General features: G+C 48.6%; 1 protein-coding gene across 2 annotated transcripts in view; it reads right to left on the bottom strand.

Annotated features, from left to right (window-relative positions):
- LOC309635733 (protein FAM241B) overlaps positions 1-27,891 on the bottom strand; it is a 244,650-nt gene that overhangs the window by 18,750 nt on the left and 198,009 nt on the right. Inside the window, exons 5-7 of one of the 2 annotated variants that reach the window (XR_014248983.1) lie at positions 26,407-26,543; positions 16,466-16,570; positions 423-14,635 (exon numbers count right to left, since the gene is read on the bottom strand). Coding sequence is in view for 1 of the 2 variants with exons in the window: in XM_082407329.1 (XP_082263455.1) it covers positions 423-716 (294 nt within the window). In the remaining variant the exon portion in view is untranslated. The other variant, XM_082407329.1, reaches the window with a different exon arrangement.

Below are 27,891 nucleotides of genomic sequence, written 5' to 3'. Positions count from 1 at the left end.
GCAAGCCTCGGCCCCGGTCATCGGGCTCAAGTCCCACCGCGTGGGCGCTGGGCGGCTCTCACAACACCCTGGCGGGGTGCCGGGAGGGAGAAGTGGCGCCTGGCCGCCTTTGCGCGCCTCCGCGCCTTGCCTTTCCTCCACCTGCCCCGCGCGCTCAGGGCGACCCCGGCGCGGAACGCGGGAGACGCCTGCCAGAGGCTGGAGCTGAGGGGTCCCGCGCTAGCCGCCCGGGTCTTCCTGGCACCCTGCAGGACGGCGTCCGTCCCTGCCCCCACCCCTCCCGCAGACAACTGGTGCGAGGCCGGGGCGCACGGCGTGGCGGAAAGAGCAAGAGCCCACGGGCACTGGCTGGTTCAGAGTTTGGAGGCTGCGCGAGGGGGCGCCGCGGGGAGGGATAAAAGGCAGCAACAAAGAGCACAGACCTCATCCAGCAGTTGGCTGACTCGTCCCAAAATAGCCGGCTCCATTTGCTGCTCCCCACGGTCTGCTTCCAGGCGCTGCACCCGGGCCTGCAGCTCGGCTGTCCGAAAGTGGGCGAGCAGGCTGAGCGCCAGCGAGCAGAAGGCCAGCGCCAGTAGCCCGCACGACCCCGGGCTCGGCAGCCGCGCGCAGCGCTCCGCCGGCGCCACCGCCAGCGCCACCGTCCCGGGCGCGTCCAGCTCCCCAGGGCCGCGGGCACCGGCGGCTGTCGCTTTGCGGGAGCGCTCTGCTACCATCCCCTCGCGTATTGAGAACCAATAAATAAATAAATAGAATAAATAAAGGCGAGAGCCGCTGTCCAAAGGCGCGATCCAAGCTGCGGGGCAGGGGGAAAGGGCTTGTGTCGCTGGAAAATGTCCCTATCCTTGGCTCTCGGCAAAGAGGATGGAAAAAATAGCAGCTGGAGGGGGAAAGCCGAAAAAACACAACCAGCAGTAATGGGGGTACACCCAGGTGAGAAAAAAAGTTACTTCGAAGAACGTTCCAAGTCCAGGAAAGTTAGGGGAATCTGGTCGGCTCTCCTTTCCGCCCCGTCTTTCCCTTCAAGTATCTGCAGAGTCCTGGAGTTGGTTCTGCGCCGTCTGTCCTTCTTGGTGTCTCCCGTCTCCCGGGCGAGCCAGTTTCAGTCCCGGGGCGAAGGGGTGCACGTGGAGGGCCCCACGGGCAGAGGTGGGTCGTGGCCGCTGCCGAGGAGCGCTGGGGCCGATTCCGGCGCCTCTGTAACTTGACACACTAGCTGCGGCTGCACGGATCGGATGAGCAATCCGTGCTACTTCCCAAACTAATCTCTCCCGCCCCGCTCCCTTCTCCTCCTCCCCGCTCCTCCTCCACCTCCTGCAGGGCCGACGGCTTGGATTTGTTTATTTATGCAAACTCGCCCGGGGTGGGGGGCGTGGTCTGCAGCGCCCGCTGCCCCCACCCACCGGCCCTGGGAGCCCCTCTCCCGCGCTCCCTGTCCCCTTTGAAGCAACACTTGGGGTTATTTATAGGCAGGAAGGGGGTGTGGAGTGGAGCCGGGGCTTCACTTCTCTCCCTTTCTCCGAATTCACACTGAGGGCCCTCTTTGCTTTCCTCATAAGTCATGGGTCCAGGCATCACTCTGCTTTCTAACAAGTTGGCAAAGCCAGCTTTTGGGATCCTCCAAGGAGCCCGGCTGAGTTACTGTCAGGCGTCTAGATGGATCTTTATCTCCCGAGCAGGACTATCTGAATCCCTTCAGCTGCCACTGGGCACCCCTGTCCTGTCTCATCCTCTCTCTTCCTACCCAAACCAGCTCCACCTTGGTCTCCGTACCTCCCACGTCCTACAGCTGCCCCAGCGTCTTGGGTGGGGCTCATTTCTCCAACCGCATTTTTACTCCAGTGTGAAGAGTCAGCCCTCCAGGGGGGTAGCAGAACTGGTGCCCTTGTCTCTCTTTTAGGACCAAGACATAAGGTACAGGTGAATAAAAACTGAGCAGAGGGTTATTCCAGGGTATCCAGTGGGCCAGTCAGTCCTGCCGCCTGCCAGTCCTCACCCCTCCTCTTTTTGTCTGCCATCGATCTGAGACCTGTTCCAGCCCTCCGCTGTCAGACCAGCCTGCCCCAAACATCACAGCCATTAAAGGTGAGCAATTCTCTCCTCTGCTCCCTCCTGCTGTCATTTCCTATGTTCCAGTAGAGAACGCTGCCTGAAGGGCATTTTGTAGTTTCCTCTCTTCTCTTGTCACCTCTCCCATTTTAAGTAACATTTGTATCCCACGAGACTTTATCTCCTTGCACCTCTTGACATTCCTGCGAATGAGGTGATGGGACAGAGTTTATGGAGAAAGCCTACTTCCCAGGAACAGTGGGTGGGGGGGGGGGCGTAGGGCATAAAAGGCTGGTCCCTGAAATGTAAAACTGAGGTGGGTAGGGTGACAGGAGTGTTTCTGTGATTCCAGTTTATAATAACAGGGTTGCCAATTTCATGTTTTATATATTGACCTGATCAGGCTTAATATATAATCCAGTATCACAGCACACCTCAGAGTGTGGCATATTTAACAGAGTAACATAGTACTTATATCATAAATAATAAATGTTATAACATTGCCTGCCAGGTCAGTTAGCCACTAGGGAGGACTACAGGGATAGAAAGTGATGCTGCGGAAAGGACTGGTGGCCAGGAGCTCTGGGTCAGTTCCAGCTCTAGCATTTCCTTGATGTGGGACATTGGGTAAGTGTGTCTGTTTCCTTACCCTGTGATGGATATCTCAATTGAGCTGTAGAGAGTAATCCCTGAGAGAACACAGTGGTGTTGATGACCACCAGGGGGCGCCAGAGAACTTCTGCACTGAGAGGTACAAGCCCAGGGATCCAGGGACTTTGATTTGGCTCCACCTCCACATGCCCCAACCCAACCCACCCCCCAGGAATGGTAGTGGGAATGGAGGAATTAAACTAGGAGGGTAGTTTCATTCCTTCCTTATTCCACAAGCTGATCTTTTCCCTTTTAAGACTTTGGGACCCTCAGGAATGCTACGGCAGTGAAACCTAAAAGGTTTGGGGCTACAGCATCCTCTGTGATTGGGAGCTGAAGGGGGAGGGTGCAGCAGTACTAGCCTGACCCTTGCATCAGAAGTGACATGTCTGGTGGCTTCCCTGGTGGCGCAGTGGTTAAGAGTCCACTTGCCAATGCAGGGGACACGGGTTCGAGCCCTGGTCCGGGAAGATCCCACATGCCGCAGAGCAACTAAGCCCGTGCACCACAACTACTGAGCCTGCGCTCTAGAGCCTGCGAGCCACAACTACTGAGCCTGCGTGCCACAACTACTGAAGCCCATGTGCCTAGAGCCCGTGCTCTGCAACAAGAGAGGCCACCGCAATGAGAAGCCCATGCACCACAAGAAGGGTAGTACCCACTCGCCACAACTAGAGAAAACCCACGCTCAGCAACGAAGACCCAACGCAGCCAAAAATAAATAAATAAAATAAATTTATAAAAAAAAAAAGAAAGAAATGACATGCCTGAACCCTGAGGCATCCAGGGGGCTCTGGGGTCACAGAAACTCAGGAATTCTCTGTCAATGTTGGATCAATGTTCTGTCAATGTTGGAGTTAACATCTCTAGAAAACAGAATTTCTTGTTTGTAGCAAGAAGATAGACTTTCAGTGCTAACTCAAAGAGTTTGACTTTAATCTGTGGTCATGATTCCACTCCTAGATAAAAACAGATACTCTTGGGTGCCAGAATGGAAAGCTAAGAAAAAATGTCCCTGTACACACAAGTTGTACTGTTTCTAAAGTATTTTCTGTGTTTTTCTGCTTCCACATACTTGCTCGTGCTGGTCCCTCTGCCAGTGAAGTCCATCCTTCACTCACCTGTTCTCTGTACCTTAAAATCCTGCCAATGGCTCCAAGCTGAGTCCCTGTGGCTCTAGTGGGGTTGACCCCATACCTGGCTCTAGGGTATGTGAACTAATCTAACCAATTAGCATCTCCATCTCCCCTGGCTACAGTGATTGGGCCCAAGATGGGTATGTGGCCCAGTTCAGGCTAAGGAGAATCAGGCTGGAATGATTGGGAAGGGAATGCTATTTCTTTGCAAAGGGCTTTCTGAAACAGTAACAACTACCGCAGTGGGCAACTTGCCTGTGTTCTTAAAGATCCTGCCTGAGAATGAAACCAACACAGGAGGCAAGCAGAGGCGGAGAGACTGAGTCATGAAGACAGTATTTAAACCCTTGGATCAAACTGTGCCGAAGCTCATCCATGCCTGCACCCTGCATTTACAGGACTCATTTTTGCTCAAGCCGGTTTGAGTTGGGTTTCTTCTCCTGCAAGTAAAAGAAGCCAGAGCCACAGAAAGGGCCTCACTCCATCTTACTGAGTCAGAATCTCTGTGGTGGGAGTAGGGGCACAGGGAAGCCCAGGTTCCCATCCTGCTTACAGAAGCTCCCCAAGGGATTGGGATGTACATCCAAGGTCAGAAGGTCACTGCACTGCACACGGGACAGTGGGGGAACTTGTCCCTCCTGGGCTCGTTTCCATCTCTGATGATGACTTTCCCATGCAAACCCACAGCCCACATCTCCCAGCATTTCTCACCCGTGTCTCCAGCTGCTTCTGGCAGCTCTGTTTGGTGCTCTCCTCCCCCACCACCTCACCTCACAGTCAGCTTCCCCCGCCACTGCCTGGTTTTCATTCCCTCGGTGTGTGGCATAGGCATCGTCCTGAGGCTCAGGCTGGATGTTCACCTCCTCCCTCACCCTTACCCCCTTCATCCAATTGGGATCAAGTTCCGTAGATTCCACCTGCTTAGTTTCTTTCAGATCTGTCCTTCCTTTTGGATTTCTCTGCTCCGCTGCCTGCCCCATGCCCAGTCCTCTAAACAGGTCCAACTCTCCCACACAGTAGCCCCAACTGGGAAACCTCACCCAAGGAGGCCTGGCCTGGGGACCTATCATAATCTCTCCCATACACCGCAGACTCCCTGTTCCTTATTTCTCTCCCAGGCTTTATGATCATGGGCATCACAGCCCTGCTTCTCAGCTCTGCTTCTGACTCCTGCATGTAGTGAGCAACAAGATAGAAGGAGCCTGGGCCCCTGGTGACTTTGTGGAGTTGAGGTGCCAGACAAGCTTAGACTTTCACACGAGTGAAGTAACTTACTTCATTTGAGCCACTGTTATCCTGGTCTGTCTTGTGTAGGCTAAATCATGTCCTAACTATGACCTGTGTCTTTTCCCTGCCCTAGGCTATGAGTTTCTAGAGATCAGGATGACTGTATTTATCTCTGTATGCTCAGTACTCAGCACAGTGTAGATGCCCAAGAAATAGTGGTTTGAATGAGTGAATGAGCGAATGAATGAGTGAATGAGCAAATGAATGAATGAATGAGCAAATGAATGAATGGATGGTTGGATGGATTCTAGTTCTGGTTCTCTCCCAGCTACATTAACCTGTGCATCTACTTCCTTTTATGTAAGATTTAGAAACTCATGGGCAAGGAAAGGCAAGGAGAACTGGGATGTATAAGGGCCTTCCTAACTCACACATTCACCCATTCAGCAAATATTTATGGAGCACTTGCCAAGCCCTGTGCTGGTGCTGGGGACACAGTGGTGAACAAGGCAGACTAATGGTGGAGGCCGACAGGGAGCTACAATGCAGGACAGAGAGGGTGCTCGGGGGATGAGACCTGAAGGCTGAGCAGAGTTAATCAGATAAAGGGGTGCAGGGAGGGCACGCCAAACAGGGGAACCTACCTGTACAAAAGCCTGGAGGGGAGAAACAGTGTGGTGTTTTGGGGAAATTGTCAGTGGTTCACTAAGGCTGAAATATGGAGTGCAAAGGGACAGGGTGGAGGCTTCTGCTGAAGAGGTGTGCAGGGGCTGAGGAGGACAGAGGATTCGGACTTTGTCCTGAGGGCAAAGGGGAGCCATTGAAGGGGCTTTGCCCCTGTGCTGGGCGTCGGGAGGTACTGACCTGCACCAGATGGGGATCCCAAAGAGAATGAACCAAGGCCAGGCCTGGAGTAGAAATAAGGTGAGCAAGGCAGGCATTCTCTTGGGCTCAAGCTCTCAATCTTGCCCTTGTACAGGCTCTGAGATTAAATTAGTTTGCCCCAGGTTAGAGGACAGTAGCATGCAGTGTCTGTGAGGAGAGTGCATTGGGGTTTTGGGGGCCAGCCCGAGGCCCCTGCTTGGAGCTGCAGATAGGACATTTGGAAGTGCCTTTTCCTGAGTCCCCACTTCCTTCCCACACAGCCACGCCAATCAGCTCACGGGCTGTGACTCTGCAGAGCTGAGGATGGGTGTCGAGGGGCAGGGGCTGCAGATGTGCGGGGGAGGGCCAGCCTGCCCAGGAGGCCCTGGGAGCCTTGTTAACTGGGGCCAAAACAAACTCTCTCATTAAGTAGAGAGCAGAGCCAAGTGCAGAGGCCACGCTGATGAAAACGCTGGGGGACCCTGTTCAGCAGGCTGAAGGGCTTGGAGGAGTTTGGATACTTATGGTTTCAGGCCATGAATGATTGTGTGCACGTGTGTTGGGGTGTGACCCCCCCCCCCCCCAGTTCCCTCAACCTAGGGTCTCACTGTGTGTACTTGCCTTTTTCTGCTCCTGTGCTTTGGTACATGAGATCATGCACATTTCTGCACACACGTACAAGGAGGCACATGCAGGGGAGTGCAAATGCTGTGGGTGACCAGAGCTGCCCCACAGTACAACTGGGCTGTCTCCAAGCCAACCCCAGCGTGTGTGTGGATGAGGATGTGCCCCCGTATGTACATGTGCCCAGAATGGGTGTGTGCTGACCTACCCGTGTACAATCCGCTTTGGTCGAGATGTGTATATGAGAACATGTGCATGCTTCTGAATGGTCAGGACCCCAACCGTGCCTAGGAGAGATAGTGCAGTAACCAGGACAGTATTTCAGGCATCTATAGCAGCATCACAGATGGCCCCAAACCTTAGTTCCTTAAACAGAATGATTTCTTATTTCTCACAATTCTGTGAGTTGATAGTGCTCAGTGGAGTGGTTCTTCTGTTCCAAGTAACATAGCTGAGGTCACACATGAGGCTGTGTTGTGGAAGCTTGGCTGGGAGCTCGGCTGGGGTTGGAACATTCCAGATGGCCTCTCATCCCCGTGGGGCCACTCTAGGTGGCCTCTTATCATCCCACAGTCTATCCTGAGCTTCTTTATAGCATGGTGGCTGGCTTTCAAAAGGAGATTTCAAGTGCCAGTGGCAAGTGTTTATGACGCCTCTGCTTGTGTGACACTTGCTAATGTCTCATTGGCTGAAACAAGCCACCTGGCCAAGCCCAGATTCTTGTTGGGGAGGGAACTACCTATGAACCTGGTTCCAGATGGAATCCACAGATGTAGCTGTCTACCCCAGCCTGAGAAGAATGCCTGGTAGGGTGGGCTAGTGGACCTGTCCATAGACTCACTTAAACCTAAAAAGTTGGATTTGGAGAATATTGTGGTTAGCAAAGGTCATGCCCAACTGTCCACTCTACTGCCCAGACCCTTCCCAGCTTTCTCCTGATGACCTCTTGCAGGAACAGCTGGAGGCTCCAAACAGCCCACATCCCTCTGGTCTCAGGTGGTTCAAGAATAATTCGGCACAAATCTCCTACCTGGCCTCATTTCATGGACAGCTCTGGAACCCATTTCCTGCTCACTTGGAGGCTGTTCTGAGTGGTTTCAGGTGCTGGCTCCACTGTTTACTAGCTGTGTGATCTTGGGCAAATTGTGTAGCCTCTCTGCACCTGCTTTTTTTTTTTTTTAAATTTATTTATTTTATTTATTTATTTTTGGCTGTGTTGGGTCTTCATTGCTGTGCACGGGCTTTCTCTAGTTACGGCAAGCAGGGGCTACTCTTCATGGCAGTGCGCAGGCTTCTCATTGCGGTGGCTTCTCTTTGCAGAGCACGGGCTCTAGGTGCTCGGGATTCAGTAGTTGTGGCACACGGGCTCAGTAGTTGTGGCTTGTGGGCTCTAGAGCGCAGTCTCAGTAGTTGTGGCGCACGGGCTTAGTTGCTCCGCAGCATGTGGGATCTTCCTGGACCAGGGATCAAACCCGTGTCCTCTGCATTGGCAGGTGGATTCTTAACCACTTCTGCACCTGCTTTTAAAATATGAACTATGGGGAGAACAATTCCTATCTCCTAGGGCCACTGTGAGTATTGGATGCGATGGTGCATGTTCAGTGCCATGTCGGTACTCAATACAGCCCATCATTGCCATGATAATAGCTGCAGAGACTGGGGACATACAGAAAAGACCAAACAAGAGTTCACATCTCCTCCCAAACTCTGTGTTCCTGCAACTGAGAGGAGGGATGGTGCAGGTCATTGATCCATCTGTCAGTCCACACCTACTATTGGCTCCTGGTGGGAACAAGACCCAGTGTCAGGTGCTCACAGAGCATGTGGTCCCATGGGGCCTTTGTAGGAACCTACATGCACAGGAAAGAGAACAGCAGTTCCAGGTAGAATGAACTGAACTGGGCCAAACAAACAGGCAGATGAGTAGTGACTCGGGACTTGGAGAAGGAGAGAAAGGTGGAGACTTAGAGTTGGGTAAAGGTGCAGGATGGCTTCCTGGTAGAAGTGAGTACTGAGCAGGGCCCTTGAGCATGGCAAGATCCAGACAGAGGAGAGGACTGGGATAATAGAGCACAAGTTCCAAACTTTTGTGGTACATCCTTGCCAGGGATGTATCATGTGACCACCTGGCCCCCAACAGCCCTAACCATCTGTCCCTTCCATTCCTCTCGTCTCAGGTGGCATGGTATGGTCATGTTTGGCATACATACCAACACTCCCATTCGTGATCAGCAGACATCACTAATCAACTATAGAACACCACTCCTAACATACACACACACATACATACTCACACACACACACAAACACTCTGCTTAGGCTTCTCAAAGCAGGAAGCTATTATCAATCTATTGAGGTTAGCGCTTGGGGTGAAATCATTTTGCTGACTCAGGCTGAGCTAAAACAAAGCACCACCTTTGAAATCCAGAAATGCTGAATCCTGGCCTCTCCATCTGCAAACTGTGTTCCTTTCAGGTAGTGTCTTCACCTCTCTGGATCTCAGCCTCCTGCCTGGGGCAAGAGAATATTAATTCCTACTCAGGGGAGTGCTGAGAGACTCAAATGAGACCATGTGTGCAAGACTCTAATAAAGCACAAAATCCAAAAGAGACGATGGTGATGGTCACGCTGCAGCCAGACGTCAGAAGGCTCGAGCAAATGCATCCATTAAGGCCCCATTTGCAGCTTTTTGGAGGAAGAACAATCATTTCAGGAGTGAGAGTGAGACGTAGCCCCTCTGAGCTGTCAGCCCGTGGAAACAGGGCTTGGAATCTGGGCCTCAGCCTAGGGATGGTGGAAGGGTGCCCCAAGCATGTACTTGGAGAAGAAGCCTAAGACTCAAGCTCTCCCTGACGGGGAGAAGAGCTGTCAGAAATGCAGGCAACTGCGGGTTAAGAGACAGATGTTTTTGGTTGCTGACAGATGGGTAATGAAGAGCACAACTAGTTTACTGAAGCAGATCTTTGTTTACCAGCATCTGGGAACTGCAAGTTATGGTGTTGTATCTCTACGTGCTCTCCTGTCCCCAGCCTTCTGCCCACCCCCATCGCTGTGGAACTCTTTGTCTTGACCACGGAGCTCTGTCTCTAAGCCTCAACTTAGCAGCGGCTCTCCTGGATTGAAGTGGACCCTACTTCACTTCTGAGCAAGGGGGGTAATACCCCTTGCTCAGAAGAACCGTTATAAATCCCCCAAGCCTCCACTGGTATATGACTCCTGCAGAAACTGTGCACAGAGAGGTCAGAATGTGGTCTAAGGTCACACAGCATACTAGTGGCAGCGCTGGATCTGGGCCAGGTCTCTTCCCTACCAGGTATGGCACAGCCCCCAGGTTCAAGTTTGGCCCAGTGTGTGGACTGCAGCCGATGGCCAGTAAATCCAGAGGAGGCTTTGCCCTCCCCACAGAGCTTTGCTCCCTCTTGTTCCTTCACCAGCAGTAGCTGTGAAAGCAGAACCGCCTGGAACATTTGTTCCTGTAAACTTCATTACAAAGGACTTCTTTTTCTTTCTCCTTTTCCTAAAGCCTGTTGCTTTGTTAAGGTCATTTCTAAAGTTGGGAGGGAAATGCCCTGTTTGTCTTTCCTATATGTCCCATCAGGAAATGAGGGCTCTTGCTTTCCCTGAGTGATCCGTTCCTGACGCTAGCTTGCCAGTGACAGTTGGGTCTGCTGTAGGTATATTAATTTGAGTCTTCCTTTGGCTTTATATGGCTCTGGGACAACATCTGGAAACAGATGTTTGCTTGGAGATGGAGCAGGAGCAGGAGGCATGGATCCAAAAGCAAGCCCCACCCCCCAGAGAAGGGGGGCAGACGTGCTGAGGGCTCCTACAGGCGCAGGCCATGGGCTGGTGCGGGAATTTTGCACGTTTGAAGGAATGGCGCCCTCTCTGGGCTAGGCACAGGCTGCTGCTACGCTGGGCCTGCCCAGGGATTAGGGTCAGTGCTGCAGAGGTGCTGGACTCTGTCCCCACAGCTCCCCTCATTGCTCCATCCCATGGCCAAGGACTAGCAGTCCAGCTCCTTGAACATGTCAACTTTCTTGTTTTCCAGAGATGGAAAATTCCTGAAGGGCTGGAGACATCATCAGATTCAAATTTGTTGAGGTTCCAAATGTGAAGTGCAGGGCTTGGCGCATTATAATCCTCAGGACGAGAGTGATGATGGTAGGAATGGTAGTGATGGTGGGGGTGGAGGTGGTGGTAGAGACGACAGGGGTGGTCGTGTTAGGTGGGATAGGTCAATGTGGATACAAACTAGGTTATACACCTGCTCACCATGTTTCTCCCAGTTGCCATGTCTGTGCTTGGCACATGACCAATCTGGGCTAATCACAAGAGCACACATTTCTAGCCATTGTGATTGGCCCAGAAGGTAACCAAGCTGAACCAAGCAGGGAACTTCCCTGGGATTTTTCAATCTGAGCTTCGGAGATGAAAATTCTTTTGCTTTTGGGTCACTGAGCAGCCAGGATGTAAATCCCTGGCTCACACGGACAGGTGTCTGTCTACAGAAGAAAATTAAATGAACAGCAGAGAGAAGCAGAGATAAGAGATGGAGCATCCTTTTGGTGTGTAAGTCCCTTGGGAACAGTCATCCCTAGGAAGGTCTTGACCTTTCCAGTTAAACTAGTTGACTTGGGTTTCTGTCACTTGCTACCAAAGGGTTCTGACTGACCCTGAGCAGAAGGTGATCGTGGAAGTATAAAGACGATCATGTGAGAGGGAGCCTAACGGTGATAAATAAAAATGAAGATGGCAAAGACAACATCAGTGATGGAGGTGGTTATGGTGATGCAATGGTGCCGCCAAAAATGGAGGTGGTGGTGATGACGGTTCAGATTTGATGGTGACATTGATGGAAATGATATTGGTGATGATGGCAGTAATCATGTAGATCGATCACGATGCTGCTGCAGAAGATGCTAAGGCATTACCAACCTAATCTGGGTACACATCTTACAAGCATAGGCCCAAAAGACTCAAGAAAAGATTATAAAAAAGGGTGGGAGGAAGAACAAACTCTTCCAGAATGTCAGATGCTGTCCTTTTTCTTAGCTAAATAAATCCTAGCTGAACCTGGAGAGGAGGGTCCCAGATGGTACCCCATAGAACTTCAGAACCATACTGGAACCTTCTGGAACAGAAAGACCCAGTGTCCCCAACCCCATCAGGTCCTTTTGGTCACTGCAAGTGCCTCCAGGGGTTCAGGCAAGAAGAACTTGAGGTGGGACAGCAAACGTAAAAAAGCACTGCGTCTCCTGCGTGACCATTTATACTTTGTTTATATCTGTGACTATTTATTCATCGTGATCTACTTGGTGAAAATGAGTTACTTCTGGAGAATAATAGCAGCTAATTTTTGTTAAGCATTGACTGTGTGCCAGGGGCTGTTCTAAGTGTTTTATATACCTCATCTCACACGATGAAATCATCACAGCCATAGGTATTTCTATTCCCCATTAAACAAAAGAGAAAACTCAGGGAGAAGAGGTTATATGAATCACCCAAAGTCGCACCATCAGAAAGGCAGGGTGGGAAGCCAGGGAGCCTGGTCACGGGGCCCATCCCCTATCTCGTTACACCCCACTGGGAAATGTGCTCAGGGTGGAACCCCACCTCCAGCAATGCTTCTGATCCAGTGCCCTCCCTGAATGCCTCCTCTTTCACCCCCTTCTACCCAAGAAAGCATTTTCCAGAAGCAGGGCCTGGGGCCAAATGGGGAGGAAGTGAACCGCTGGTGGGTCCCGTGGAAGAAGCCACCTGCTTTAGGGAGATGCCTGGCCCTGCCGCCCCCGCTGGGGAGAGCTGACTGGGGAGAGCTGACTGAGGTGAGCTGGGTTATTGGGAAGCGCCTGCCTCTTCCCTGGGGTTCAGTTCCTTTTCCCCAACAGAGGGCTCCTGCCTGCAATAGTGAGCACACAGCTCTCTGTTTCTGCTTCAGGCATAAGACTGTCAGTGTGGTGCTGGGGTCAGACAAACCTGTGTGTAATTCTTACTTCATCACTTTGGGCTGGTAACTACTTCTCTGAGACTTGATTTTCTCCCTTGTAAAGTGCAGATGAGAATTCCTACTTCCCAGGGTTATCGGGAGCATTCAGTGTATAAAGCACACAGCCCAGTGCCTGGCACCCAGTAAGCGCTCAACGAATGTCAACCAGTGGTTATAACGCTCTCGCTACTGTAATCCCTGGACTTCAGTCCTCTTTGTCATTCTCCTTCTCGTCCATGAGCAAGATCCCTGCTCTGCTACAAGGAAAGGAGAGAGGCCTCGGAGGGAGGAACCCAGGGCTAAAGAAACCCAGATCCACCTCTAATACAGGAGGGTCAGCACTGGTCTCCTGAGCCGCCTCCCTCCCCTAGAAGTTATAGATCCCTGTGGCTGGGTTTCTAAAAATAAACACATGCCATTTCCACAATGGAAAATTTTCCTTAAGAAAAAAGAAGGAAAGTAAGTAAAACATTCCCTTGTCATCTCCCTTGGCCAAAGAGAACTAAGAAAGATAAATGAAGCCTTTTACACAGACGTGGGAGGTTCCAGCTCTGGGCTCCACCCTGACGTGGTTCTGGTTTTGTTGGAGGCTCCCAAGGTTTCAGGAGCACCCATCCCAGTGCCCCTGGGAGGCCAAGGGGGCAGGGGGGTGGTTAACAGAGGGAATGTGGTCTTTGGGAGGGGAGTCCCACTCCCTCCTCTTGGTGTTTTTTCTTCTTGGTGGTGCCCCCTGCAGGCAGCCAGCACCACGGGGCCCGCGAACCATTATCTATAGCACGCTGCATGTTGGTAACCCCACGCTGAGGATGTGCCAGGTAAAAAGACGTGTCCAAGGTCACCCAGCAAGTAAATGGCAGAGCCAGGACCAGAGGGAAGGCTTCAGACTACTGGCCTACGAACTTTTCTTCCATACCAGCCACTCTGCCCCATCAAAAGCACATGCTCCAGAAACTCTGACATGAATCTGTTGGTCTGGGATGTGGTGAGAAAAGCTGTGAGTCTGCAGTCAGAAGCCATGAGCTTTATCTGCCTGCTGTTTGCCTTCTGAGTAACCCAATAAGTCACTACACAGCTCCGAGTCTCCCTTGTCTGTTCTGCAGAAAGGAGTACTGAGGCTACCGCGTGGGGTTTTGTGGGGTGGGGCATGAACCACTAGTACATAGAAAGGACTCAAAACATATTTTCAAACTCAAATCACAAGAAACCATCATTGCTTCTCATGGAAAGATTTATGGGTATTAATTAACTTGGCTATTCTAAATTTTCCTACAATGAGCATATATTCCTTCTCTAACAAGAAAAAAAATTCTGCGTTTAAATAAAACACAAACCAGTTGTCTGTGCTTTTCAACTCCATTTCCTTTCCACCACTATTACCAGGAACTATTACACCCAGGAAAAGAAGTAACTGGGATCAGGCCTCTAATATCATGCCACGTAGACAACCACCTACCTGACCTAGTGTCATTTGTTGGGTGGGATCCCCAAACAGACAGACTTTAAGAAAGAGATTTGCATGCAGGGGGTATACTGGGGGACCAGGGCAGTGGGACAGGGCAGAGGAAGAAGTTTAATTGCACGGCAGTAGTAAGGGGTCTCTGTCAGCCCCATGGAAAACCGGGAGGGGGAGGCCCGGCAGAGTTGTCCTGAATTGAAGGAGGATTGGTCTCTGTACCTCCATTCTCCCTCCAGTCCTGGGATGCAGGCTACCCACCAGGGAGGGAGTGTGATCTTGGGTGACGCTGTTCCCTTTAGCCAAGTGTGAGCCATCAGTAGCAACGCCCCTGTGGCTGGGGAACCAGCGCCTCTGTCCTGGAGGGGATCTGGATGCTGAATCCCAGCATCCACTACACCAAGGTTAAAAGCTAACCCTGCAGAAGGCAGACTCTTGATGAAAAGACCCCAGTCCTTCTCTGAACTGTCAACTAAGCACACACCTGACTCCTTGCCATCACCTACGTGGGCACCAAGACAAGGAAATTCAAGAATCAGGCATTTCATGGAACTTGCCTGGCAATCCAGTGGTTAGGACTTTGCCTTCCAATGTCGGGGGTGCGGGTTCGATCCCTGGTCGCGGAGCTGGGGTCCCACATGCCTTGCGGCCAGAAGGCCAAAAACAGAAACAATATTGTGACAAATTCAATAAAGACTTTGAAGATGGTCCTCATCCAAAAAAAAAAAAAAAAATCTTAAAAAAAAAGAATCAGGCATTTCAGTGGTTGCATCTAAGCTCCTCCCTTCCCCTCCACCCCCATCTGAGTCCAGAGCTCCATCCGCAGGGTGCCTGGAGGTGTAGGCACATAGCTGCCCAGTGACGGAATTCTAAACCTCTTGCCAGGCCACAGAACCTTAAAAGAGCTTGGTATGTCGAGCATACTCCCAGATACCAAGGAACACTGGATCTCTAAAGGAAGGTCTGCCAACCACTCTGAGGGGAGTCACCCTCCACCTCTTATCTGTCATGACACTCGGGGTAGACAGCCTGTTTACAGCCACTTCCACAGGCTGCCCAGACTTGGAAGCAGCTCAGAAATGTTTAGAATGTTCTGGGTTGCAAGTAATAGAAAGTCTGATTTAAACTGGCTGGAATAATAAAGTGAAGGTACTGACCCACATGAGTGAAAAATCCATAGGCGGGTCTGGCTTCAGGTGATGTTTGATATAGAGTTTCAGCGTCACTAAAGACTCAGTTTCTTTCTTCCTTCCCTCCCTCCTTCCTTTATCTCTCTCTCTTTCTTTCACTTTCTATTCCTCTCTCTCTCTCCCTCCCTCCCTCCATCCCCCACCCCTGCTTCTTCTGCTATGACACCCTCAGCCTCACTTCCTTTGTGGTCCCAAGATGGCTGCCCACAGCTCCCAGTGCTACATCCTTTCTCGTTCATATCCTGTCAAAGAGAAACAGCATCTTACCCTAGCATTGCCAGCAAAAGTCCTGGTAATGAGGTTCATTCTAATTGGACTGGCTCGGGTCATGTGCTCACTCTGGACCAATCCTGGTGGGCAGGAGGAGGGAATGTGCTAACTGGTTTCACCCCTGGTGTGGAGTGAGTGTAGGGTCCACCCTCCCGAATCATTATCCTCACACAAAAAACAGGGTTATGGGGAGGAGCAAGCAGGTCCTGGGAGGCAACCAATAAATGTCCACATGGTTCATGGTGCTGTGGACCCCATAACCTCTTTATCAGTAAAAACACATTTAAATATTTTAACAGCACAAAAAGTTTTGTGATTCCTCATATAGATGTAGGTGTTTCTAGGACCCCAACTGCGCACCCATGTAGCATGGATTATGGGCTGCTGATAATGTGGTTTTCTCTTTAGTTGTGTGCTGGATACTTGTTTCTGTTACATCTTATGATATCCTAACTCTCCTCATGGAACCAGCATCCCAGATTTCCTTGGGGGAACAATTTGTCCTTTTCACTCTGTGTCTATGTGATTTTGAATGGGACCATGCAACGTAGGTTGACCATGTGATCCAGGATTAGCCAATCAGTGCAGTTCCACCTTCTTGGCTTCAGTGATTGGTTCAGGGATAGACACATGACCCAATCTGTGCCAATGACAGCCAGGTCAAAACATTGTTTTCCATAATTAGGGGAGGAAAAGCTCCTCTTTTCTGCTGAGTTTGAATCTAGGAGAGTGTAGCCTGGAGCTGATGATGGCCATCTAACCACAAGTTGGAGCCTGAATATGAGGACAACCAGAAAAGAATAGGGCTGAGAAATGGACCAAGACTGTTTCCTAGTGACAATTTGAAACCCTGGAACATGCTGCACCTGAAGCCAGAGCTATGTTGGATTTTTCAGGAATATGTTCTAATAATTCTCTTTTTGTTCAAGCTCAATGAAATGGGTTTTCTGTCACTGGCACCCTGACGTGTCCTAAAAGAGTATGTGTTTGACTTAGCCCCAACCCCACTCACCCTGGACTAAAAGCTCCTGATTCATCTTGAGCAGAACCCAGGCTTTCAACGAGGACACTATTTCCCTGTCAAATGCTTCTGCTCCGGGGTGCCGAAACATGGGGCCTGTTAAGAAGAAAAAGTATTTGTCTACAGTGGGTCAAAGTCACAGTGTCAGGCCATCATTACTGTGATCATTACTGTGAAATGTTGGAGAAAGAGGTGCTCCAAAGGGAGAAGAGAAAGGCACCCTTACAGAGGCATCGCAGGAGGCCTACAGGTCACTCCCCAGGGAAATGAAGTCTGGCTGATGGGAATGTTTCCCAAGAGATCGTACATGGCTTTGCTGCAAACTCCCACTCATGCCCTTCCTCAAATGGCTAAATAATCTGAAGAGCTTTGCCACGTATTTTTCATTCCACATCCATACTCTGCCCGCCTGTCCCAGGCAGCTAAGTTTAACCCGACTGAGACGTTCTTCTTGTGGAATTCAAGTCAACAGAATCCCATAACTCGTGGGACCATGTGTCAACTCTCCCACTGTGTAGATTGATTTTGTCCAATTCAGTAGATACCACCGGGCGTCTGCTCCTGCCAGGCCTGGGTTCCGCTGGGCCCTCAGTAAGCACTGATGTGAATAAGATGCAACCCTTGCTCCTCAAAGAACTCAGTTGGGGGAGGTAGGATGTGAAAAGGCAGGCTATTATACAGGCTAAAAGAAATAAGGGAAAGTGAGAGTTGGAGTTGGAGCCTTGTGTTTTGAGAATGTGCAGGAGAAGGCGGGGGGCGTGGGGGGAGACAGGCATGACAGGACTCACTGGGCCTGCCTTGGCGCTTACCCTTCAGCAGTGAGGGAACCCGACTCCAGAGAGAGAAGGGAGGCTTTCTGGGCCCAGGGAAGAGTGGAGCAGAGACTTAGAATGATACAAGGCCACATGTTCATCTTTGCTGCTGTCTTCCTTAGGCCATGTCTCCTCATCTAAAGCTCATTGGGGTTTATGAAAACATCGTATCCAATGGGTTAACTGTAGGAACTGAGCCTTCATGGTCACATTACGGCCTTCACCCTTAATTAACTTCTTGCTTTTTTGGCCAGGACTTTCCTTTCTTTAAGCCAATCTGACAAGTTCAAAGCAAAGCCAAGAATTACGTCTTGCGGCATCATGGTGGTTTCTAAATCACCTCCTACGTGAGAACCCATTGGCACAAACTGTAGCTGCAAACTTCACCTGTTGCGAATTGGCTGCATTAGGTCATGAGCCGCTGGTTGCTGCCATTTCCACATTGTAAGGGTTTGGTTTTTGAGCGCAAAGGATTTGAGAAGAGCAGAGGAATGAGTCAGTTTCCAAAAGAGGTGATGACGGTGGAGGATGGGAGCACGGGCTAAATGAAGATATGGGCCAGGAGGTAGAGAGGTGGGTAAGAGGGGTGGAGCAGGTACAGGAGCTCTATCTGGCAGCATAGACACTGAATATTTACTGTGCTGTGGTTTGGAACCACCATTCAACCCCTCTGTGCTTCATTTAGGAAAGATAAAAATATTGGAACCTCTTAGAGTGGGTGACTTGCTCCTTTGCGCAGGGGTGTGGGGAGAGTGGAATTTCAGCCCACCATCTCAGGAATGACAGAAACAGAACTGTCCCCAGTCTTTGCTACTCTGTTTCTATTTCAAGGCCTTATTCTGCCACAGTAGTAGTGGTGTAATCCCAGCCAATTTGGAGTCCTCTCCTTTTTAATTTCCCGGAAGCTTAAGTGGTATCCAGGCATCTGGTCTTCACTGTCATTTGTGATGTCCATCACTATGCCTGTCCTTGTTCATTGGTCCTGCAAGTTGCTGTGGAGATGGCCTTTGTCCCCTTGCAAGACCCTTGCCGGTCTCTCTCTCTCATCTAGTGCCGTGCCACTCTTGGGTCATTCCTGTTCTTTGGGGCCATCCTGGTGTGGGGGAACTTTCTGCAAATCTGAAGAGTGGAATCATTGCTCCAGTTTTCTTCTGAATTTTGCTGGTGTGAGCCCTTTATGCTGCCTTATGGCCCAAGAATTTTCAACTCAAAACCAGGAGCCTCCTTTCCCTGCCTTCCGAGACCACAGTCCTCCCCTGAGACAACAGCACAGGACAGAATTTGGGTGCGGATGAGAGGAAAGGAGCAAAGTATGGAAGGGGGAAATACCAGAGAAGTAAAACATTAGTTAATATTTCAGAACACTAACCTGAGGTGTTGTCAAGGCTACCCTGAAATTCAGAGAGGTTTAAGTGACCTATGAAGATAACGCCACACTAGTCACAAATCCAAAATGAGAATCTGGAACCTCTTTCTGCAGGCCAAAATGCAGGATTCGATCATGCTTAGGGATGGTGAGAAAACTTAAAAGACCACCAGTCTGACTGAACCATTCTGGAAGAGAAAGAACTGGAGAAGTTTCCAGCAATCACCCATAAGCATTAGGTGGTTGTGAGTTGCTGGCATTCATCTAAGCACTTTGGGCGCTCAGAAGAAAGCCACGGGGCCAGGTCACAGCTGAATCTTGAGGACCATTGTTTTCTTGAAGGAAATCTGGAGGAGAAGGCGGCTCTGAGGAGGGGTCAGAAAACCCTGCTATATGAGGGAGGGTGAAGAAACAGGGAAGATTTATTCTAGAGGAAAAACATCTCTGAAGGCTGTCAGGTGGGAGAAGGACTTGATCTGGGACTTCCTGTAGGACCCGAGGGACACAGGGAGTCAGACTTCAGCCCTGCTGAAGGAAAAGACCTAAGGATTGGATTGAAAATGGAAAGACTCTCCCTAGAGGTAGTGAGTGATCAGGCAGAGGATGGACAATCAAGCAGAGGATGGACAAACCCTTGATGCTAAGACAGACCTTTGCATGGAACGTTCAATGAGACCTTGGAGGTTCCTGCCCTGCCTAGATGTCATGATTCTCCACACCCACTGAGTTATGGTATCTCCCACCCTCATACATTTCAACCCCATTAATCCATACCTTGTGGTAACTCAGACAGGTGCTGTCTGAAGACATCAGCAACTATGAAAAATGAGTTTGCTGAGAGATAGAAAGTGAAATTAGATTACAAGGGAAGGGCTTGCCCTGTCTATGAGAACAGAGTGTTTCCGAGCCTTTCTGCATCTGTAAGCAATCACCACGGTAACTGACATCATTGTTCACTCTCTGCTCTCTGTGACCTTGCCTCCTACTCTTCCTGGCCTCGTACCTGAGGCCATCAGCTACGAGTTCTCAATTCCCGGGCATCCTCACCCTCAGGTCTTGCACTAGTCAGACGTCCTGCCTCCCTCACTGAAGCCTCAGAGGATGAGGTGTCTCTCTGTTTAAAGGCAAGCGTCCCACCTGTGCCTTTGACCTCTAATTCTCCTGCCTCCTCCAAGAGCCCACCCCATCCGTCATGCTGTCCTCTCCTGGATCTTCACCTCTTCCAGTCCACTGGCTGCTTCTCTTCTGCCTCAAAATCTACTCAGGCCCCTTATGTTCCCCAAAATGAAAGCCTCCATGTCCTCCTCTAGCTTCTGTCCAAATCTCCCTTCCTTCTCATCCAACCTTCTCAAAAAAGCTGTCCACACTTGCTGTTTTCCAATTGCTCACCACCCACTTAAACCTCAGTCCACTGCAAACTGGTCAACTGAAACTGCTCTTAATCGCTCTTAATGTTCTTACTGACCCTGACTGACAAATCCAATGGACATTTCTCAGTCCTTAGCTACTGGTTCTCACTGTTGTATTGAAAACTATTAAACACTTCTCTTCTGGAACTCTCTCTGTTGGTCTCTGTGATATCAACCCATCTCTTTTGATGTCTTCTTCTCTGTCTCCTTCAAGGGCTCTGTGGTGGCCAGTCTCCAAGATGGCCCCCAAAGATTCTCACCTCCTGGAGTTCACATTACATAATCACTTCCCACATTGTACCAGGGTTGGACAGTGTGGCCGATAGAATATAGCCGAAGTGATGGCGTATCACTTCTGAGATTAGGTTATCAGACAGTGTGGCTTCCATGTTGGTCTTCCTCTCATTCTCTCTCTTGGACCACTTACTTTGGGAGAAGCCAGCTGCCATAAATTGAGGACCCTCAGGCTGTCCAAGGAGAGGCCCACTGGGTAAGGAACTGAGGTTTCCAGACGATAGCCAGTGAGGAACTGAGGACTTCAACCAATAGTCCTATGAGTAAGCCTTTGTGGAAGTAGATCCTCCAGCCCAAATCAAGGTTTTAGGTAACACAGCCTCGGCCAACAGCTTGGTTGCAACCTCTTGAGAGATCTTAAACCAGAACTACCCAGATAAGCTGTTCTCAGGTTTCTGCCCCTCAGAAATTGTGAGAACATAAATGTTTGTTGCTTTAAGCTACTAAGTTTTGGGGCAACGTGTTACTCAGAAACTAAGACTCTCTTTCCTTGACCACATATATGGAGCTCCATGAAATGTTAGTTGTCCCCAGGACCCCACTGTTATGACCTTGTTTCTCACTCTTGGTGCTCCTGGGGTGGGGCAAACACTATGGGTTGCCTATCCAGTAGTCTTCCCACAAGCCCTATTTCTCCCCTGCTGGTAGAATCCATCTCCTATAATTGAGGCTCAAAATACCAGACACCAGCCTCCCTTGCAGCTAGAATTTGGGCACAAGATCCAATCCTGGCCCATGGGACCTGAGGAGTAGTCTGTTGGGTGTTCTGTGAAAGGTTTCTCTCCCTGATAAAGAGAAGGAGATTAGTGAGGAACCCTCCTTTTGCCTTCCAGCTTTTAAATGTCTTGTGTGAAGCATGATTCTTGGGGCAATAACATCTGCTGTTCTGAGAAGTGCATTCCATCTCCCAACCCATTATCCTCCTCAGCCACATCTACAGTGAGCACTGGAGAATATGCCCTCCTTGGGGGATGAGCAGGTTTCTCAGCCTGTTTCCTGCCTGTAGAGTTTTGCAATCCCAAGAATTAAAACTTGAACAGTCACAAGGCTTTTCAGTCCAGAATTGTGATGATTTTTACAGTACAACTCAAAGACATAGCAGTCTTCTTATCTATTTGATTCTAGACAACTCTATATACCAATAGCCACATTCATTTATAGTTTTTATTTTAGATATACATTTTAAATTTGCTGAATTTCTTTCCTCTCTTATTCCCATTGGCCTCCACTTCCTTTAAGACACTAAGTTTTGGGGTAATTAATCACAGTTAAGTTGGTTCTCTCAGACTTAGATGGGAGAGCACCCCTTCAAGTCTCTTTTCCCTGAGTCAGTTTGTCCATTTGAAAAGATTCACCTCTTAGTTCATTCAGAGTTTTCAACCATGGGTATGACAGCCATGTCATCAATTTGATCCTTACCACAGGCTAAGATTTTTCTGGGCCTGAATTTAAGGGTTTTTTTTTTTTCTTTTGCTTCACATTGGTTTTCAGCAATTTGGTTGTGATGTGCCTTGGTGTGGTTTTCTTTGTGTTTATCCTGATTGAAATTCATGGAGTTTCTTGGATCTATGGATTTATATTTTTCATCAAATTTGGAAAATGTTTGGTCATTATTTTTTTTCAAATACCCACACCTTCTCTACTCTTCTCCTGGGACTCTAATTATAGGTATGTAAGACCAATTGTCCAACAAGTCACTGAAGCTCTGTTAATGCTTTTTTCTGTCTTTGTGCTTCAGTTTATCCTGTCTTCAAGTTCACCGATCTTTTTTTTTTTTCTGTCATGTCTAATTTGCTATTTAGCCTATCCAGTGAAATTTTTATTTCCTATACTACATGTATTAGTCAGGATTCACCACAGAAACAGAACCAATAGGATATATCCCTATCTATCTATATATCTATCTAGGTATCTATGTATCTATCTAGGCATCTATGTACCTATCTATCTATCATGAGATTTATTTTAAGGAATTGGCTCACACAATTACAGAGGCTGAGAAGCCTCATGATCTGCCATCTGCAAGCTGGGGAAAACCAGTGGCATGAGAACCAGCAGCACTGATGCTATAAGTTCCCAGCAGGCAAAGACTACTGTCTTAGCTCGGCAGTCTAGTGGAAAGGGAGAATTCAACCTTTTTTGTCTCTTTGTTCTATGTATTTGGGCTCTCAATGGGCTGCATGATTCCCACCCACACTGGGGAGGGTGATCTGTTTTACTCATTTCACCAATTCAAATACTAATCTCTTCTGGAGACACCCTCACAGACATATCCAGAAATAATGTTTAACCAGATTTGTGATCATCACATGGACGAGTCAAGTTGACACATAAAATTAACTTTCACGCTGTATTTTTCAGTTCTAAAGCTCCATTTGGTGCTTTTCAAAAAAAAATTTCCATTTCTTTCCTCCTTATACTAATGTTTTCCTTTAAATACTTGAATCTATTTATAATAGCTGTTTAAAATTCTTGTCTGCTAATTCCATCACATGTGTCTGAATCCATTTCTATTGATTGATTTTTTTTCCTCTTGGTTATGAGTGTCATTTTTTGCTTCTCATATCCAGTGATCTCTGACTAGAAGACAGACATTTTGAATATTATCTGATAGAGCACTGACTTTTCTTATCGTTCTTTAAAGAGTGTTAAGTTTTGTTCTGGCAAATAACTTGGAGATCAGCTTGATCCTTTCAAGGCTTGTCTTTATGCTTTGTTAGGATGGGTCTATAACAGCTTTTACCCCAGGGCTAGTTTAGTAGACTAGTTTAGCTAGTAGTTAGTAGACTGGTCTAGCTCTACTCCTAAGGTGTGGCCTTTCTGAAGTTTCCACTAAATACTCTGGATGTTCAACGGTCTCTCCACCTTGGTTAGCCTGAACTTGAACATCTCCCAACTGTTTCAGCTCAGAGAGTCATTCAGTTTACAGCTCCCCAGTAATTATTCTTTCTCCAGTATTTGTTCTTTGTCCAACCTCATGGAACCCCATCATACACATACACAGTTTAGTACAGTAAGTCCCCTACATACGAACAAGTTCTGTTCTGAGAGCTCATCTGTAAATCCAATTTGTTCGTAAGTCCAACAAAGTTAGCCTAGTTACCTTACCTAACACAGTTGGCTATATAGTACTGTACTGTAATAGGTTTATAACACTTTTCACACAAATAATACGTACACAAAAAACAAACACAAAAAATAAAACATTTTTAACCTTACAGTACAGTACCTTGAAAAGTACAGTAGAACAGTACAACAGCTGGCATACAGGGGCTGGCACACACGTCCGCATCTTTGAAAGTTTGCAGCTTGAAGGTTTTTATGTAGGGGACTTACTGAATTTAGCCAAAGACTCAAAAGCCAAAGACTCCTATGTGATTTTCTGAAGCTCTTTCTCTGAATAGCTCCCTCTTCTCCAGTATTCTACTTTGCAAATTCCAGCTGCATTAGTTTTCTGAATTCTGATCTCTGTCTCCTCAAAACAGTGAGACTTCTGTGCTCTGCTTGGGTCCCCCTTCCCAGGGCCATGGTCTGGTAAATGCCTCTAGGCAGAAAGTCAGGTTGATCATAGAGTTAATCTTATTTGTTTTTCTTCCCTCAGGGAACACAGTCTTGTTCTGCTGGTTATCCAATGTCTGAAAACAGATGTTTCATATAATTTACCCACTTTTCTATTTGTTTATGGTAGGTGGGGGCTAGTCTAGTATCTGTAATTCCATCATAGCCCAAAGCAGAAGTCCACACAGGATAAGTTTTCATCAGCCTTTCTCACTGAAAGCATTTTTAAACTTTACCTTTTACTGTTTAGGGTTAAGAAGCAGTTGCCTCTTCCAACCCCATAAGTACTAATTAGTAGACATTTAATTCCCTCTCATTCCTGCTTGTCAACCAGCCAGGTCTTCCCTGAGCCTAACCCTTTCTTATCTCTTTCCAAACACAGCCAAAGGCAGGCATCACATCTATTAATCAATTGTTTTCTACCCACCTTCCCCTGGGTTCCAAGTCCTTTAGGACCCTCATCTGTTTTCACGTTACTGCAGACATACAGTTATGGATGAACAGAGGTGGCAGAGCTAAAATATATAAAGATCTGGGTCCTTGATGACATATTGAGAAGCAGCCCAGGACCTACCTCCAAACTTATTAAGTGAAATAAATAAATGCCTTCATTTGTTTTAGCCACTTTCAAGTGTATGTTTTAAGCCTGGAGCATCCTGATGAGCACATGAATGATCCCACCCCCCTCTGTGGTTTCTAATGCTCACGTCTCTCAGATCTTTGCCTCCAGCCTGTATCTTCCTCCACAGGGGCAAGCTCAAATATCCACCTAACTGCTGGTCTCTCCCTGATGTCCCACCCACAAGTTCCTCAAACTCAACATCAAAAATTGATCCTATTTTTTCCCCTTCTAAACTGCTTTCCCTCAGAATTCTCAATCTCAGCCGAAGGTACCACCATGTACTTTACAACCCAACCTGTAAACCTAGCTGTCATTCTGCAATTTTCCTTCTCCCGCTTCTCTTTATATCCATAAATCACCAGGTCCTACTAATTCTGCCTCCTAAGCATTTCTCAAATACGTCCCTTCCTCTCCACTCCTCCTCCTGCTAGCAGGGAGAGGCCCTGCCATCTCTCTCTCCCAGTCTATCCCAGCTGATACCCCTGCTACCAATGCGTCCTCTACACTGCTTCTTTTTTTTTTTCTGAAACACAGATTTATTTGTATCATTTCCCTACTCAGAACTTTTTAATGTCCCCCCCCACCCTTGTTTATATGATGAAGTCCAAACCCTTACCAAGGCTTTTAGGCCTCCAAGATCTGGCCTCTGCTGATGACTCCAGATGCAACTCTTGCTACCCCCCATCTCCATGTTACATCCTAGCAACACCAATTGGTGGTCGATTTCTCTAGTCATCCTGCTTTTCTCCCCTGTGAGCCTTTGTGCATGCTGTGCCCTACCTGAGATGCTCCCTGATGGCTCTGTCTCATCCCCCAGCTTTTCCCCTGCAGGCATCTATTCATGCTACCCAAGTAGGAGGTCCCCTTTTCTTCCCACTAGAAGTCTTCCCTGGTGACCCCAACCTCCACTCTTGTATGGTTGCTCTTTTCTGTGCTCCAGTAATCTTTGTACACATCACTCTCGCCACACCTACAACTCTGCTTTATGGTTATGTGTCTGTCCCCCACTCCAGACTGAGCTCCTGGAGGGCAGACACTGAGACTTACTTAGCCTTGAATCCCCAGCCTCTGGCCCACGGTGGCTGTGCAATAAATGTTTAATGATTGAATGGATCACCCAATAAACCCCTTATAGCAGGTCCCCTACAGACCATCTCTGTGGAATGCATAGTGGTTAGCTCACTCAAGTAAGTGGATTAATTTTAAAATAATAAAACTATGTTTCCTTAAAATCATTTTTCCACCAGCGCTTTCCTTTAATTAGTACAATCAGGGACAGGAGTGTATTTGTGGTGAGGTTTCCATAGTACTTCTCTCAGAAGGGGTATCTACATGTTTCCAGAAGCAAAGAATCATGGCTTAGTAAGAGAAAATGTGAAAAGAGCATGGCATGGGTATGAGACACTGCTGGAAAACTTTTCTAGGCCATTATAATCAGAATGGGCCTTGAACATCCATGAAGGGGGTGACTACAGAGGTGGATGTCTGATAGTCCCTTCTCCCCCAGGTGCTATGCTTATCAAAATTCCACCATTAGACAGTCACTCCTTTCGACTATCTTCACCCTCTCCTGTGGAACCCTTACAAGCCAAATTTCCTGTGGAAGGAAGACCCTCTCTCCTTCCAGGGATTGCTTTCTTCTGCCTGAAAATCACCCACCTCCTCCTCAGTCTACCCATTTTTCCTATTCTTTAAAATGTATATGAAGTCCCTTCTCTCCCACCAATCCTCCCCAGATCTTTCTTTTAAGGTTGGGAGATCCTCAAGAGCAGAAACCATATCTCATTCAACATTGTCTCCTGGGTGCCTGTCACAGAGCCTGGCACATGGTAGATGTTGAGTAGGTGAAGGGTAAACGGGTCTGAACTCACTCAATGCATAGTCATTTTCCCGTCTTCATACATTCTGGATGCTTCTATTAATGCTGGTTCACTGGTACGCTGGTGATAGATGGAAGGTCTTGTGGAAGGTCTTTTGTTGCTCTAATGAGATGTTCTTTTTGAAGTGGCTTTAAAAAAAAAAAAAACTTCCTGAATACAGGCTAGTTTCCTCACCTGGGTGGCTCCAGGTAGGCAAGGGTTGTGCCTTTGCCTTTCTGGGTTTGCCCTGTGGGTGGAGATTGGGCTGGGTCAGGGGGAGACACCTTGTGGACAGAAGTTTCCCAGCTTGGATCAGATGGTGAGGATAAAACGTCTAGTGTATGGTATGTGGGACACTATTTGTACTCTTATTCTAGACCCCCAAGATGATGGGGCAACCGTTCATGGGTACCCAGGGGTGGGTGATGGGAATTTTCTCACAGAGTCATCAGATAGGGGCTCAACAAGGTCCAGTGGCCAGGGGGGTGGTTCCTCTCTGGCCTGATGATTGGTTCATAGGGATGAAGTGAAGTCACATGCCAACTAGTGTTGGCCTGTGCACCTGTGATGGGAATTTCTTGCTCTTGGGTTGGCAGGTGGCAACTCAGAACCCGTGTGGCTCCTGGGCCCTCAAACGTGGTTCGTCCACGAAGTCTCTTGCCAGATCAGCTCACTTGACTCTTTGTGGGCCATCTGCCCCCGCTCAGGTCCCAAACTTTCCCCATTTATACTTTTCCCACAGCCTCACCTGAGACTCTTGGGGAGTCCCTCTCTAATCCGTCTTCTGGTCTGAGATCTATTCTCTTCCATTCTTTCACCTAATAACCCTCAACTTCCCAGTGACTGAGAAACTGGCTTCCTTTGCTTGAAGATAGGGAGGTCTTAATCTCAAATCTTTAATCCTTAAATGAGGAAGGGAGGGGAGATATTTGCATTCAGTCCGTTCTAGTGCAATAGAGAAGTGGGGGAAACAGTTTAACTTCCCTGTTAAAGGGAGCTGAATCATTCTTTTCATGCTGAATTGGCTGATATGTTCCTTGGCAGCCAAGCCTTGGCATAACCTCACCCCAGGGGAGAGGTTCTCTCTACCTCTTTACTCTGGGTGAGGTCGTGTGACTTACTCTGGCCAATGGCTTCAGGCAGAAGTGAAAAGGCACTGGCTCCTTAGGGAGCTTCATGTTTTTCTGCTTCCCTCTTACACCTCTATTGCTGTCACAAGAGGAACAATGCCCTGCCCACCCCCTTGTCCCAGGAGGATAAGAGACACAAGGAACAGACCCTCCCCAGCTGACCCACAAACCTGCAGTGAGAAGTAGGGTAAGGCAAGCCCAGCTGAGATCAGCTGAACCTCTGCCAACCTCCCCAGAAGTAAATGGTTATTGTGGTAAATGACTGAGTTTTGGGCTCTTTTGTTATGTAGCATTATTGTGGCAATAGCTAGCTGATATACCATCCTTCCAGAAGGCCAGAGTAAAGCACTGAGCACTTAGTGGTTGC

The sequence above is a fragment of the Balaenoptera borealis genome, assembly GCF_965194805.1.
Source record: "Balaenoptera borealis genome assembly, chromosome: 10".
NCBI lineage: Eukaryota > Metazoa > Chordata > Mammalia > Artiodactyla > Balaenopteridae > Balaenoptera > Balaenoptera borealis.
This window is presented reverse-complemented; position numbering and strand designations above follow the sequence as displayed.